Genomic DNA, 13,879 nt, shown 5'->3' on the forward strand with positions numbered 1-13,879 from the left:
TTTCTAAATCTCAGAATATAGGACATCTTGAGGGGCTTTATATAATAATGGAGCTTGGTAGAGCCAAACATACATAGCTTTCAGGCTATAGGACAGCAAAAATCTCTGGGCATAACGGCTTCTGCTTCTCTCACAACAAATGAAGAAATAAGTCACTGTTTGGTTATAAAAATCAAAAGTTTCCAGTCTTATAGAAGTTAGTATATATAAAATGCTTTTCAAGTTCAGTGGAATATAACTTTATTGTAATAGAACCTTAAAACAAACTATTTGGCCAACTTCTATCAGAATAAATTATGCTTTTAAATTTACTAATATTAACACTATAGGGGTTTTTTTTTTTTTGAAGAAAACTGGTTATATATAAAATGTTATCATGCTTCTAATTTTAGATTAGTATGGCATGTCAGCTATATAAAATAGCTTCAGGTAATATAAAGACCATGGTTGGAGCACCTGGGTGGCTCAGTGGGTTAAACCCTCTGCCTTCAGCTCAGGTCATGACCTCAGGGTCCTAGGATTAAGCCCCACATCAGGCTCTCTGCTCAGCAGGGGGCCTGCTTCTTCCTCTCTCTGCCTGCTCCTCTGCCTACTTGTGATCTCTGTCAAATAAATAAGAAAAATCTTAAAAAAAAAAAAAAAAAGACCATTGTTTTTTGAAGACAAAACTATTTGGAATCCAGCTATGTGACTTCAGGCAAGTTATTTAAAACTTTCGAAGTCTTCACATCTTTAAAAGTGGAGCTAACAACACTTTCTTCAAAAGGGTGTTTGAAAGTGCTAGGCATGTAAGTAGACTCTCAATAGATATTATTTTCCTTCTTTACTTCATTTCAGTGTATTCTAAAATAACAAACATTCCCTGATAGCAACGACATTCTAGAAATTTTATTTTTCTTAAGTAAAAAGGGAACTAAAATTTTACTCAGGGGAACACTGGGATCATATATTATTTCATAGACTTTTGTTTTAAATTCCACACTAGAACAAGATGATAGCAAATTCTATGTTTAATGGGATACCTAAAAGAACTGGCTCCATAACCCTGTTAACAGTCACACTTAAGGTTCAGGGACCTAAAACTCAAGACAGTTATTAAAACAAAAGACAAACAACAACAACAACAAAAACCAGTGACATATTGAAAAGCCATTTTCCAAGAGACAAAATGTTGGTATGACTTTGACACCAATCTTTACTCTCTAATTCTAATATAGTTTCACACATAAGTTTCCATATATTTGAAATAATAAAAAACTCTTACAAACCTAGCAAAGACACATCAGCAATGATGAAGTATCCCCCATCAGGAACTATGGGCTTTAGGCCAAGATTTTCAAGCAAATGTATCATCCGATCTCTTTTGACTTCTAACTCTTTTGGCAAAGAATTGAAGTAACACTCTGGGTCATCCATGCGCTTGATGTCAATCCAAAAAGCTTGAGCCAAGGCTTCCTGCATGTTAAGATTGAAACATGTGGAAAGGAAATATGGTAATGTTGCTGAATTTATTGGTAGAATTAAAATTGCCTGAGTCACATGATTGGTAAAAAAAAAAAAAAAAGAAAAAGAAAAAAGTCATTCAGGGAATTATAGCTAAATTCCTGTGAACTTATGTTAGACTATGTAAATTAACAGAGCAATCAGTTACATGTAAATGATTAAATCTAAATTGAAGAACTGAGAATGAGCCATGAAGATCTGAATTAAAAAAGAGGTTTTGTATAAAGATGGCTTACTTGGAAAGGAAAAGACATGAAGTTATTTTCCACTGAGATGAGCTGCAGAATGACTTGCTAGATCTAAGTCTGAAAGATGACCAAAGAAATGATGAACTAGCCTTTTCCCGTTACCTTGGAGGAGGTCATGGAAATGAAAGTGAACCCACTATGTCACTACCCATAGGTATGCAATAATACTTTTTTTTTAAAAAAGATTTTATTTATTTATTTGTCAGAGAGAGAGAGAGAGCAAGAGTGAGCACAGGCAGACAGAGTGGCAGGCAGAGTCAGAGGGAAAAGCAGGCTCCCTGCGGAGCCAGGAGCCAGAGGTGGGACTCGATCCTGACCTGAGCTGAAGGCAGCTGCTTAACCAACTGAGCCACCCAGGTGTCCCAGTTATGCAATAATTCTAATCTAAATTCTAATCCCTGTTCTAATCATTCATATCCCAGAAGTGTCTATGGACCGCAGGGATTAGAAAAGAGTTTCCAAGGTATATGGAGTCACTTCTGTACCATTCCTCAAGAAAGCCAGAAGTGACAGGAGAGAAACTGGGAGAAGGGAAAAAGCTAATGTTGTTAAAGGTCATGTGGGTGTCTGAGGAGGCCACAGGTCAGGTAAACAAGTCTGAATCAGGACATACATAAAGAACGAAGATCTGTACAAGCAAGGGGGCAGAGGACTGGTAGGTCAGTGTGAACTAACTTAGAAATACCAGTTCTCAGCACAAAGAAGGGAACATAAGCAAATAATCAATAAGTGGAATGGTCGAGACAGCAGGGCAAAGTGGCCAAATTTTAAGGAAATTAATCAGAACCAAGAGGTATCAAGAATTAAAGGATAAAACACTCACTCAGTAAACATACACTGAATACCAATGTTAAATATTGGCATTGTGATAAAACACTGGGGCTGTAATGGTAAATAAGAGAACATGATCCTCACCGTTATAAAGATTCCAGTTGGTGTGTTCTGGAGGGGGTAAGTGGAAGGGATGAGGAAACAAATACATGCAAAAGGCAGGATACAGTTTGTTCTGTTGGAAGAACTGAGTCTGGCGTGGCTCAAGAGTAGCAAGAGTGGATGGCAAGAAATGACATGGAGAGACAGAGAAGGGTAAGATCACTGAGAAGATTGCATCCCGAAAGAAGCCAGCAGGAAAAAAGAATTAATAATAATTTCCAGTACTAACAAAATCTTGGATTTTGTTAAGGATCAAGATGCATCAGCCTGGGAAGCTGGGGTTCTCTTGGGAAGCATGGGCCAGCTTCCAAACTTGGTTGTCTGAATGCATGGAAAAATCCAGGCACTTAGCTGAAATGGAGGACCAGAGCAGTCAGGAAAGGATGTTCCAGATTCTTAGCTGCATCCTTCTTTTTCTCAGCAATTTATTCACTCCCCATTGCAGGGGATATTGCCCTAGAAAAGTCAAAGCTCAAGAGACATAAACATCTCTCTTAACTGTAGTCTTATACTGGACTCCTTTTCTCAAGCCCCACATGTGACCCAACAGCAAATACTGTCAGCTCTGCCTTCAAAATATATTCACAACCCAATCACATTCCACCATTTTACTATCCCCGTACTGGTTCAGTCAACTGCTGTCTCTCTCCTGGATCACATCAAGAGTCTTCTAACTCAATAAAGTAGGCAGGTCCCTTTGATAGTGCAAGTTAGATCACGTTACCCTTGTGCTTGAACTCTCCAGTGGCTTATCTCACTCAGCCTTTATAGTAAGGAATATGACCTTACTTGATCTGGCTTCCAGCTACTCCTTTGATTTATTTCCTCCTACTCTTGTCCTTTGATTATCCCGTCCCACTTTTGTACTTTTCACAGATACAAACATGACAGCCAGACTGCTTACCCCAGGGCCTTTGCACTTGTTTTTCTCACAGTCTGGAAGGTTCTTCTCTAGGTAACCCATGTGACTATTTAAGCTTCAATTCACAGCTCAGATGTCATCTCAGTGAAGCTTTCAAAGATTACTCCATTTAACATTGTATCTCCCTTAGCATTTTATATCCTTCCTCTTTCTTGCTTTATTTTTCTCTATTGCATCTATGAATACCTGGCATATCAGTAAAATATTTACTTCTTTATTATCTGTGTACTGTCAACTAGGCTATAAGCTCAAAAAGAGCTTTTCAGAAAGAGATTCCTGCTATATCTCCAATACTCAGTAAATGTTTGTTAAATAAATGAATGGACTTATTTTGAGTGGATAAAATGAATTTATTATTATATAAAACCAAAAGTCAAAACTAGTCTTTATTATGATACTGCTTTAGAGAGTCACTGGAGAAAGAATTTAAAAAAATTTTTTTCTCATTCAGTAGGTATTTTTGACAGGAAGCAAAAAAGTAAATTTACTGTAGCCAATATATTTCACTCTTTTGGCTTTTTAACTGTCTTCCAGAAAAAAAATTTTTTTTCACTGTTCTGATTATTCACAGAATAATGATACACAGATACCTATTATATATTCATTTTTTAAAAACAGAAAAGATATAAAAAGGATATACATTAAAAAGTCTTACACCCACCCCTGTTCCTATCTACTCATTTCACCTATTCCTCAATCCCCTACAATTAGCCACTTTTACTAGCTCTTTATGGATCCTTCCAGAGATCCTTTAGGAAAATACAAGTGAATGGTTTCCCCTTGTCTTATACAGGATATAGCAAAAATATACACTGCCCTGCATCTTGCTTTTTTTACTTTACAGTATATTCTGGAAATTTTTCCATATTGATCCTTATAGAGCTTCCTCGTTCTTTTCCTTTCTTTTCATTTTTTAAATACTCATAGTGACAGACAGAATGGCCCCCAAAGGTGTCCAGGTCTTAAAACCCAGAACCTGTAAGGGCACCTGGGTGGCCCAGTCCTTCAGTTCAGGTCATGATCCCAGGGTCCTGGGACAGAGCCCTGCATCAGGGTACCCACACTCTCAACCTCCCCACTGCTTGAATAAATAGAAAAATCTTAAAAACAAACAAACAAACAAACAAACCCAGAACCTGTAAATATGGTACCCTGCATGGTAAAATGAACTTTGCAAATGTTCAAATACAATCATAAAGATCCTTATAAGGGCAAGAAGGTAGCAGGAGAGAATCAGAATCATGTTAGAGTGATGTGACCATGAGCCAAGGAATGCGAGCAGTCCCTAGAAGACGGGAAAGACAAGGTGTCGTCACTGTCCTTCACAGAGTCCACAGTACTTTGCAATCCCTCCAGCAGTATATGAGTGTTCAGAACTAAAACTTGATGTATTTAAATAAACAAAAAAAGCTGTTCTTGATAGCAATGAATATTTGTCCGTTCCTAAATTCCCAAACAGTACTAGAAGCCTGGCTCAAAAAGGGTACTCGAATACACAGCCTAAAAATAACACTTTTATCAAAAGACTATGCTTCAACCCCAAGTACCATTAATACTTACCTGTAAAGGCGTCGCACAGGTATAAATGGTGTTTTGTTGGACCGTCTGTAAATGTTTTATCAAATGATGAGGACCAACGGACCAGCCAAGCTGGAAAAGGAAAAGATACAAAGCAGATTTCAAAAAACAAATCTAACTGTATGTACCAAATCTGAAAGAGTAGCTCAGCTTAATGTAATTATTAGGTATATGCAAGTCTAAAATGTTCATACTATGAAAGTAGTACAGTGTTAGTATTTACCCCTCATTTCAACACTGTTGTTTTGTGAGAAAGTTTCCGCTGGAGTCACTGAACTCTGCTTTCAGAAGGTAAACAGTACCCTTAGTCACTATTATCCTTTTCTTTTCTAATTTGCTACTTCTGGTATTCTGAAGGTCTAAAAACTGTAACAAAGGTTATCTGATTTAGGTAAAAGTAACTCTGAATGAGGGCCTAGGGGGCTCTTCCAGAAGCTGGTTCTCCAGGCCCCATTTTCTTGATACTCCCTGCCTCTTGGCCATGTTCAGGAGAGGCCGGTTGGAGGATGACCAAGTTTCCAAGGTCTTACCATGGGTGTAGAGATTACTTAAATGAGTAAATAAATAAAAACTAAACAATAATTTACTGGGTAAATTGTTATTGTATTACATAATGTGGTGCGTAAGTACGTGAATTCTGAAGCTAGACTGCCTGCACTGGCTTGACTTTATTTGCAGTATAGCCTCAGGCAACTTACTTAACTTTTCTGTACTAGTTTTATTGCCTGAGAAAGGAGATGATAAATTATACTCACCTCATAATGCCCTTATGAGAACGAGCTTGTGTAAAGCACTTAGAACTTGGCACAGAGTAAGTGCCAAAATACTAGTTATTATTCTATATTATTTTCTTCCTCCTTTTATATTAATATGCAATAATCTGAACGCTTTTTGCAAAAAAAAAGAGTTCCATTAGTTCATTACTTATAAAATGAAAAACTTCCTATTTTTTGTGCCATTTACAGTGACATGGGTGGAGCCAGTGTTCTGCTAAGCGAAATAAGTTAGAGAAAGACAAATACCGTATGATTTCACTCATATGTGGAATTTAAGAAACGAAACAAATGAGCAAAGGAAAAGAAAAAGAGAGGGAGGGAGGCAAAACAAGAAACAGATCCTTAACTATGGAGAACACACGATGGTTAACAGAGGGGAAGGGGGAGGAAGGATGGGGGACACAGGTGATGAGGAGTCAGGCAGGCACTCGTGATGAGCACTGGGCTGGTATGGAAGGGCCCAATCACTGTACTGCACACCAGAAGCCAATATGACACTGTATGGTAAATGGAACTTAAATAAAAACTTGAACAAAGAAATGATCAGGTCTCAAAAAGGATAAAGGCCAACATGAAAGCCGAATGCGTAAATAATAAAGAAAATATCAGTCAATATAAAAACCCGTGTAAACTGAGAATATATGCATTTAAAATACACAAGTACAGAAACTCTACGAGAAATAAAATATATGCCTGTTTTGAAGACATTATCTTCTTCAGCATCTTACCTTCCAGCCAGTTACACTGAAAGTCTTTCCAGCACTTCCTATTGTTATTGTTCTCTCCCACATTCCTGGAAACGTAGCTGAATAGGAAAGAGAAAAGAAAAAGGTTAAGGAATTGCTTTCCCATCAATCTTTATTCAGTATAATCTAAAAGTAGTGTCGTCAGTGTATTTCAGTAGGTTTTTATTTTTTTTAATTTATTTTTTATTTTTATTTATTTTGTAGATTTTATTTATTTATATGAGAAGGAGAGACAGAGAGCGCACAAGCTTGGGGGAGCTGGAGAGGAAGAAGCAGGATCCCCGCTGAACAGGGAGCCTGATACAGGGCTCCAACCCAGGATGCTGGGATCAGGACCTGAGCCAAAGGCAGATGCTTAATGACTAAGCCATCCATCCAGGCGTCCCTTCAGCGGGTTTTTAAATATAATGTAACTTTAACCTAAACACAATGAAAAATGTTACAGTACTTGAAAACACTGTAATACGTGACAGATTAAGTAATTTTAAGTAGCAAAATTACTTCGAGGGGCAGGAGTGTCAGTAGCCAGTGCCGGGCAGAGGTCACACAAGCAGTGTCAGCAGTGGCAGTACATTCAATATTCTCTTCCTGTGGCTCCATTTTGGTTGTGGTCCTAGCTACTGTTGTCTCAACTCTACTTTGCCCATTTTGTGAATCTATTTCTCCAGGCTTCCTATGGCAATGGTTCTTAAAATGTGGTCCCCACACCAGCAATAGCAGTCTCAGTGGGGAAGTAGTCAGGAAGGCAAACTATTGGACTGTATCCCAGAGCTACTGAATCAGAAACTCTGGGGGTAGCGCCTGGCAATCTGGGTGTGCATGCATGTGCGTGTGTGTGTGTTTTACTAACAACTTTGAGATATAAATCCTACACCATAAAATTCACTTCTTTAAACTGTCCAATTTGATGATATTTAGTGTGTCAGCAGAGCTGTGCAAGCAGTTGGAGGAAGTCCATACCTTTTGGGTATCACCCCTTAATATCTCCATGGCCAAGAGCACTAGAATTTGTGCCTGAATGGAGCTCATCTCCCATACTTATTCTCTCCATAATACATACCATACATAGCCTTCCTACTCTTAGAAATATTAGCCAGCATGTCAGCACTATGCTTGGGATCTATTTTAAAGAACAAAATCATCATGAAAAGGACACTTGTTTATAGAAGGAGCTGAAATAAGAAAGCAGAGCGTTGCCTTGTTGACCTCAACTGAGAACATGTCCATCGGGTCACTCTAATTTTTTGCCCCTTTCTGCAGATTTATGAATGAAGTGCCAGGAGTATTGACTTTGGAGTTAAAAATCTATTTTAGTGGGTGATTCACAAATATGGATTGCACAAATAATGAGAAATGACTGCATAAATGTTTTCAAGTTGGTTGATATCTTTAAAAAAATCATTCAATCTTATACTTATTTACTTACCAAACACTTATTAGCAATGACCAGGTGCCTAAGACTAACCTAGATCTAGAGGAAACAAAGATAAGAAAGAAGCCATTCCTATCTTCAAGGAGTTTAATGTCTAGTGGGGGTAGGAGGAAAGTAAAACAGCAACCATAGAACAGTATGGAAAGTGCTGTAATCCCAACAGGCATGGAGTATCATGCAAGAACAGAAGAAGGTGTTAGGCGTAGCTTTCTGTAGACAGTAATGCTTGAGCTGAGACTTGGAAGACCACGTAGGCCTTTGCCAGTCAGAGAAGAGGAAAAAAGGTATTTGTGGCAAAGGGCATGCTGGTGACAAAATGATGAAGGTAGAGAATGTAAAATCTTGCGAACTTTGCTGAACATTGGCAAAATGTTGCCTTATGAATCTTCCAAGAATGCTAACTACACTGCTCTTTTCATTCCTTAAATAATTTAGGCGTGAAGTTCTTCTCATGCAATCCCATGAGTTTTAAGTTCTTCTTATGCAATCTCCTAGTTTTTCACCTGTTCTGTAGAGGTACAGTAGATATTCTTCTGTTGTTCTAAGAGTCATGGTATACACAAACCTCTCTTTTTTTCCAGCAGTAAACTGATCAGCTGAATAACTTATAAGGAATTTTATATTAGTTAGCTGAATACTGAAAGATTTATATATCAATATCAATGTATTAATATATCTTTTTTCTAGAAAGAGAGGTTTCTTTTGTTGACTGAAATGTTATTTTATAGAAATCTGGAGATATCATTTGAATCAAGAATCTGATCCAAGAACAAATTCTACTACTTCAATAAAAAGGCCCTAAGGAATTTTAAAACATCTGAATGTTCATGTCCTCTCCACCTCAGTCACAGAAGTTAATGTAAACAGAACAGAATACCGAAGTCCTGTGTGTGAATCTAACAGGAAAAAACTAAAAAACAAAAAAGAATCTTTATAGGTCTGATCATTTAAAAAAAAACCACTATCTAGGGGCACTGGTTGGCTCAGTTGATAAAGCATGAAACTCTTAGTCTTGGAGTTGTGAGTTCAAGCTCCATGTTGGGTAGAGTTATTTAAAAACAAAACCAAAACCAAAAAACCTAGGGGCACCTTGCCAGCTCAGTTGGAAAAGCACGCAACTCTTGGTCTCAGGGTTGTAAGTTCGAGCCTTACCATGGGTGCAGAGATTACTTAAATGAATAAATAAATAAAAACTAAACAACAACAATAACAAACAAATTTCAATACCTAAAGTTGGTAAGTTAAGCTTGCATTTATATCTCTAAGGCAACTGGTCTTTGCACTTCCAATTTATGACCCATGATCCTTAAATCAGCCACAGCCACTATGAGTTATTTACAGGTAGCTTAGGCTTCAGTGGAAGTCAGATGGGGATGAGAGGCATGAGGAAGAGTACTACCCTGGGGAAAACTGCTTCAGTAAAAGCACGAGGGTGATGCTGCTTCATGATGTGTGGTTAGAAAGCCTTACCATCACACTCTGCAAATTGATGAAATAGCCATTTTGCATCTTTCATATAACAAAGGCCACTATATTTGAAGAAGAGCTAAGTTTTTGTGGAACCAAACTGCACTCTCTAAATAATGAAATAGTGAATTCATTTTTTTTTCTTGTTTATGGGCTGTTATAAACAACTAAAAAATCTGAGTTAAAAATATATGTCTTGATATCTCCAGCAAGTAATATCTGCTACATTTTTAATATGAAGGGCTTATCATATGAGGTTTAAGCAATATAATAAAGGCTCAAACAATGTATTTTAAGATCATTTAAAGTTATCTATTGGAAAAATATTGTTAAACTGAGTTAACTAAAACTCTAAAGATTCGAGGCATTATTGCATAGACATGAACTATGTTTTATATTAAGTATAGAATTATATTCATTAGAAAGATGACTCTTCTCTCTGCTTAAAAATTATATTTATTTAATTAAATTAGAAATTACAAGAAATAATTATTTGTTCATATTGATCTGATTTTTGACTGCAAATAGTCCAAATGACCCAAAACAGAGAGATCATGAAGATGAACCCTAATGCAGTTTTCTGAGTCAAGGCATCACCGAACCTTTCAGATCTCTGGCTGTCTTCTCTGGCTATCCATTCTCCCTGAGAATATTCTCTTCCAAGGGTTCCACCATCAACAAAACTTTGATGACTGCCCAAACTGTTTCTCCTCATAATTTGATCCTGACTATCAGGCCTATAATTCCACTTGTCTCCAGACATCTCTGTATCTCACAAACACTGAAACTTAGCAAGACTTAAGCACGAGAGGCAGGAAATTCCTTAACACCCCACAGATCTGCTCCTCCTCAGCACATCCCCACTTCTGCTTTAGAGCCTCATCACTGCTGAGGGGGCCAGACCAGAGATCTCAGAAGCATACTTGCTTGTTCCCTTCCCGTCTTCAAAGGCTATACCCCCTCCCTGCCCAAGCCCCACATTATTTTGATTCTAAACTCTACTGCTAACCTATCTGACTCACTTCAGATCCTCACCTATAGCTGGTTCTTAGCTTTATACTACAAATCCAATCATGTAACCAATTCCCTTGACATGACACATCTCTTGTTCTCAAAGTATGCTCGTTGGAACTCTGACAATCAAATTAATGTGTAGAATTAAAAAGAAAACAATTTCAAAGTCAATCAGAGAAAGACAATTAACCTATGATCTCCCTGATATGAGGAAGTTAAGAGGCAATGTGAGGGGTTTGGGGGTAGGAAAAGAATAAATGAAACAAGAGGGGATTGGGAGGGAGACAAACCAGAAGAGACTCTTAATCTCATAAAACAAACTGAGGGTTGCTGGGGAGAGGTGGGTAGGGTGGGGTTATGGGCATGGGGAAGGTATGTGCTATGAAGTGTGTAAACCGGACAATTCACAGAACTGTACCCCTGGGGCTAATAATACATTATATGTTAATAAAAAAATAAAAAATTTAATTAAAAATCAATTTTAAGTTTTCTTCCTTGAAATTTTCTTAAGTGCTTAAAATAAGTACTACTATTTATCTGACAGTGTGAGCTACCAACGATGAAACAAATGAATATTTAGTAAGTGAATACTAATGGCAAAATAAAAAAGTTCTGATGTGTTTATTTCAACGGCTCTTTGTTACAAATATGCACAGAACTGTGATTTTTATATTGACTTCTTTTAAAAAAAAGATTTCCTTGTTTTAGAGAGAGAGTATATGTGTGTATGTGTGTGTGTGCATGAGTGGCGGGGGGCGGGGGATGGAGAAGCAGAGGGAGAGACTGTTCAAAGCAGGCTTCCCACTGAGCACAGAGCTTGATCTCACAACCCTGAGATCACGACCTAAGCTGAAACCAAGAGCTGGATGCTCAATCCAACAAGTCACCCAGGCGCCCCTAATGACTTCTTCTACTTATTAAATTTCTGTTAGGAAAACTGTCTCTTGTTTCAGGATGGAAGACAATGTGTCCCTATTTCATGATGTGAATTTCGTGGCTCTGAGGTACTCTGTATACTAAGGCTTTGAGTTTCAGAACCAGTGACTTCCTCCACAAGTTTAAACTGTGTTCTCATATTCGAGGCTATCAGAATTATCCTACTTTTCCATCATCATCTGTGCCTATTATATCCTTGTGAAACACTTGTCCTAATGTTAAGTGTATCTTGATCTGTTACACCTCCCTGTCTCAGTCCATATTAGTTTATCTGGTATGAATTTTCTTTCTACCTCTCTGCTTAGCAAATTCCATCTTTTGCTCACTCCTCTGTTGATCCTCTCAAGCATTTGCTTTGTCCTCTGTATTTCTACTATTTATAATGTACATAGGGATAATTATGATATATACAACTATTTATATATAAGTACACTAATTTTTTATTTATTGATTTTTTGCCTGAGTGATTTTAGTTTTCCTTCCCTTATCCTCTTCATACTTTCTGTTCGTTTACTCATCAATTGTGCTCTGATCCTCTAACATATGCAGGATCCTATCCTGGAAATTGGGCATTCAGAAGACACTAAAACAAACAAAAGTTCCTACGTTCTGACAGGTTAGAAGTAAACAATATAGGTCTTGATATTTATTATAAAGGAAAAAAACAAAACAGAATGGGGCAGGAGGGGTGGAAAGCAAAGCAAATGCTGGAAGGAGAAAGCTTGTAACTATGTATATATAGCCATAAAAATTGATATCAGAATAAAGCCCTGGGGTAGGTAAGAGACTGAGCCATGTGGATATCTAGGGAGAAAAGTGTTTCTGGGCAAGTGCAAGGACAAGTGCAAAAACTCCAAGTTTGCAGCCGTGCATACATTCTTACAGCTGATATCAGTCTGAACAATTCTAGAAGACACTGAGACACTTGTGAGATGGCCCAGTAGTAATGAAGAAATCTCTGGCAAAGACCAAGCAGCAATAGCTTACTGGCCCTTACATCTCCTGTTGACTTGGAATTTTGGCAACTTGCTCAGCACAGAGTCCAGCTTGGGAACAAGTAAGCTCCCTGTATCTTATGTACTAAGTAATAGATGGATTCTTGACAAAAAGCCAAGGATATAGGCAAAAGTATGACTTCTTTGGTTTCATAGCTTTATAGTATGATCCAAAAATCTCTTCCCTTAGTTTGTACTGCTTGTCCTTCCATCTGTTAATCATTTCACTCAAGCATCATTTATTCAAATCCCATTTAAGTGATCATCCGGACAAGATACCCAATGTAAGGACTATTTTAAAGCTGTTCTGGGATCCTTTCCAATCAGTTGTTCCACACGTGCCCAAACACATTTAGATTGTGACTCTATGTAATAATCAGTACCTATTTTTAGATGCTTATTTCCAGTATATACAAGCCATTCATAAACCTCATCACTTATGCAGAGCGTGTCATATTTGATGCAAAGGTCAGCAATTACTTGGAGTTCCTCTTTGGTATATACCTGTATGTATTAAAGAAAACAAAAGAGCAGAGCCAATTATGATTCAACGTGTGAGAAAATGATAGGTCAGAAGACTGTATAAAGCGATCAAAGACTCACCTTGCCAATGGGGTTATGTGGAGTATTCAGTATAATAGCTTTGGTTTTAGAATTAAATTTACTTGCCAGTTCTTGAGGATCCAATGTCCAGTCAGAACTAGACCATTTTTTCCCACTGACAGGTTTCTAAGTATGAAGAATAAAATGTGATTTAATTCAATTGATTCATGTTTACTGCCTTACAAATAAATAACCTTACTGGGGAAAAAAAAAAATAGAGAAGGGTAAGGCCTTTAAAGGTAACTGAATAAATGACTAACAAAGAAAATAAACAGAAATCATTAAGCCTGGGCGCCTGGGTGGCTTAGCCGGTTGAGCGACTGCCTTCAGCTCAGGTCACGATCCCGGACTCCGGGAATCGAGTCCTGCATCGGGCTCCCAGCTCCACAGGGAGTCTGCTTCTCCCTCTGACCTCACCTCTCATGCTCTCTCTCACTGTATCTCTCTCTCAAATAAATAAATAAAATCTTCAAAAAAAAGAAAGACAGAAATAATTAAGCCTTAAGAGCCCAAGAGGACTAGAGTCTCACGCTCACACCTATTAAATGGCAAAATAAAATCTTGTCGATACTTAATAGCTTTTAAGTGTCTACATTCCTTCAGGGGAGCCAGCTATAATGATGGTTAACATGTTTAGTACTTTAAGGCCATATAAGATTCTGATTTATCTTAGTGTATACTTATTTTAGTAAGATTTTTAAAAAGACATTGGTAGCATGCTTCATT

At 37.6% G+C, this 13,879-nt stretch overlaps 1 protein-coding gene across 3 annotated transcripts in view; it reads right to left on the minus strand.

The window, feature by feature from the left end:
* Window positions 1-13,879, minus strand: part of KYAT3 (kynurenine aminotransferase 3) — a 59,063-nt gene that overhangs the window by 10,186 nt on the left and 34,998 nt on the right. For all 3 annotated transcript variants that reach the window (XM_082688595.1, XM_082688596.1, XM_082688597.1), the window contains 5 exons: window positions 13,154-13,279; window positions 12,934-13,054; window positions 6,689-6,765; window positions 5,167-5,256; window positions 1,269-1,455 (listed from right to left, as the gene is read on the minus strand). In XM_082688595.1, coding sequence (XP_082544721.1) covers window positions 1,269-1,455; window positions 5,167-5,256; window positions 6,689-6,765; window positions 12,934-13,054; window positions 13,154-13,279 — 601 coding nt within the window. The remainder of the gene's footprint in view (window positions 1-1,268; window positions 1,456-5,166; window positions 5,257-6,688; window positions 6,766-12,933; window positions 13,055-13,153; window positions 13,280-13,879) is intronic.

The sequence above is a fragment of the Mustela nivalis genome (assembly GCF_964662115.1).
Source record: "Mustela nivalis genome assembly, chromosome: 10".
In the NCBI taxonomy this organism is placed as follows: domain Eukaryota; kingdom Metazoa; phylum Chordata; class Mammalia; order Carnivora; family Mustelidae; genus Mustela; species Mustela nivalis.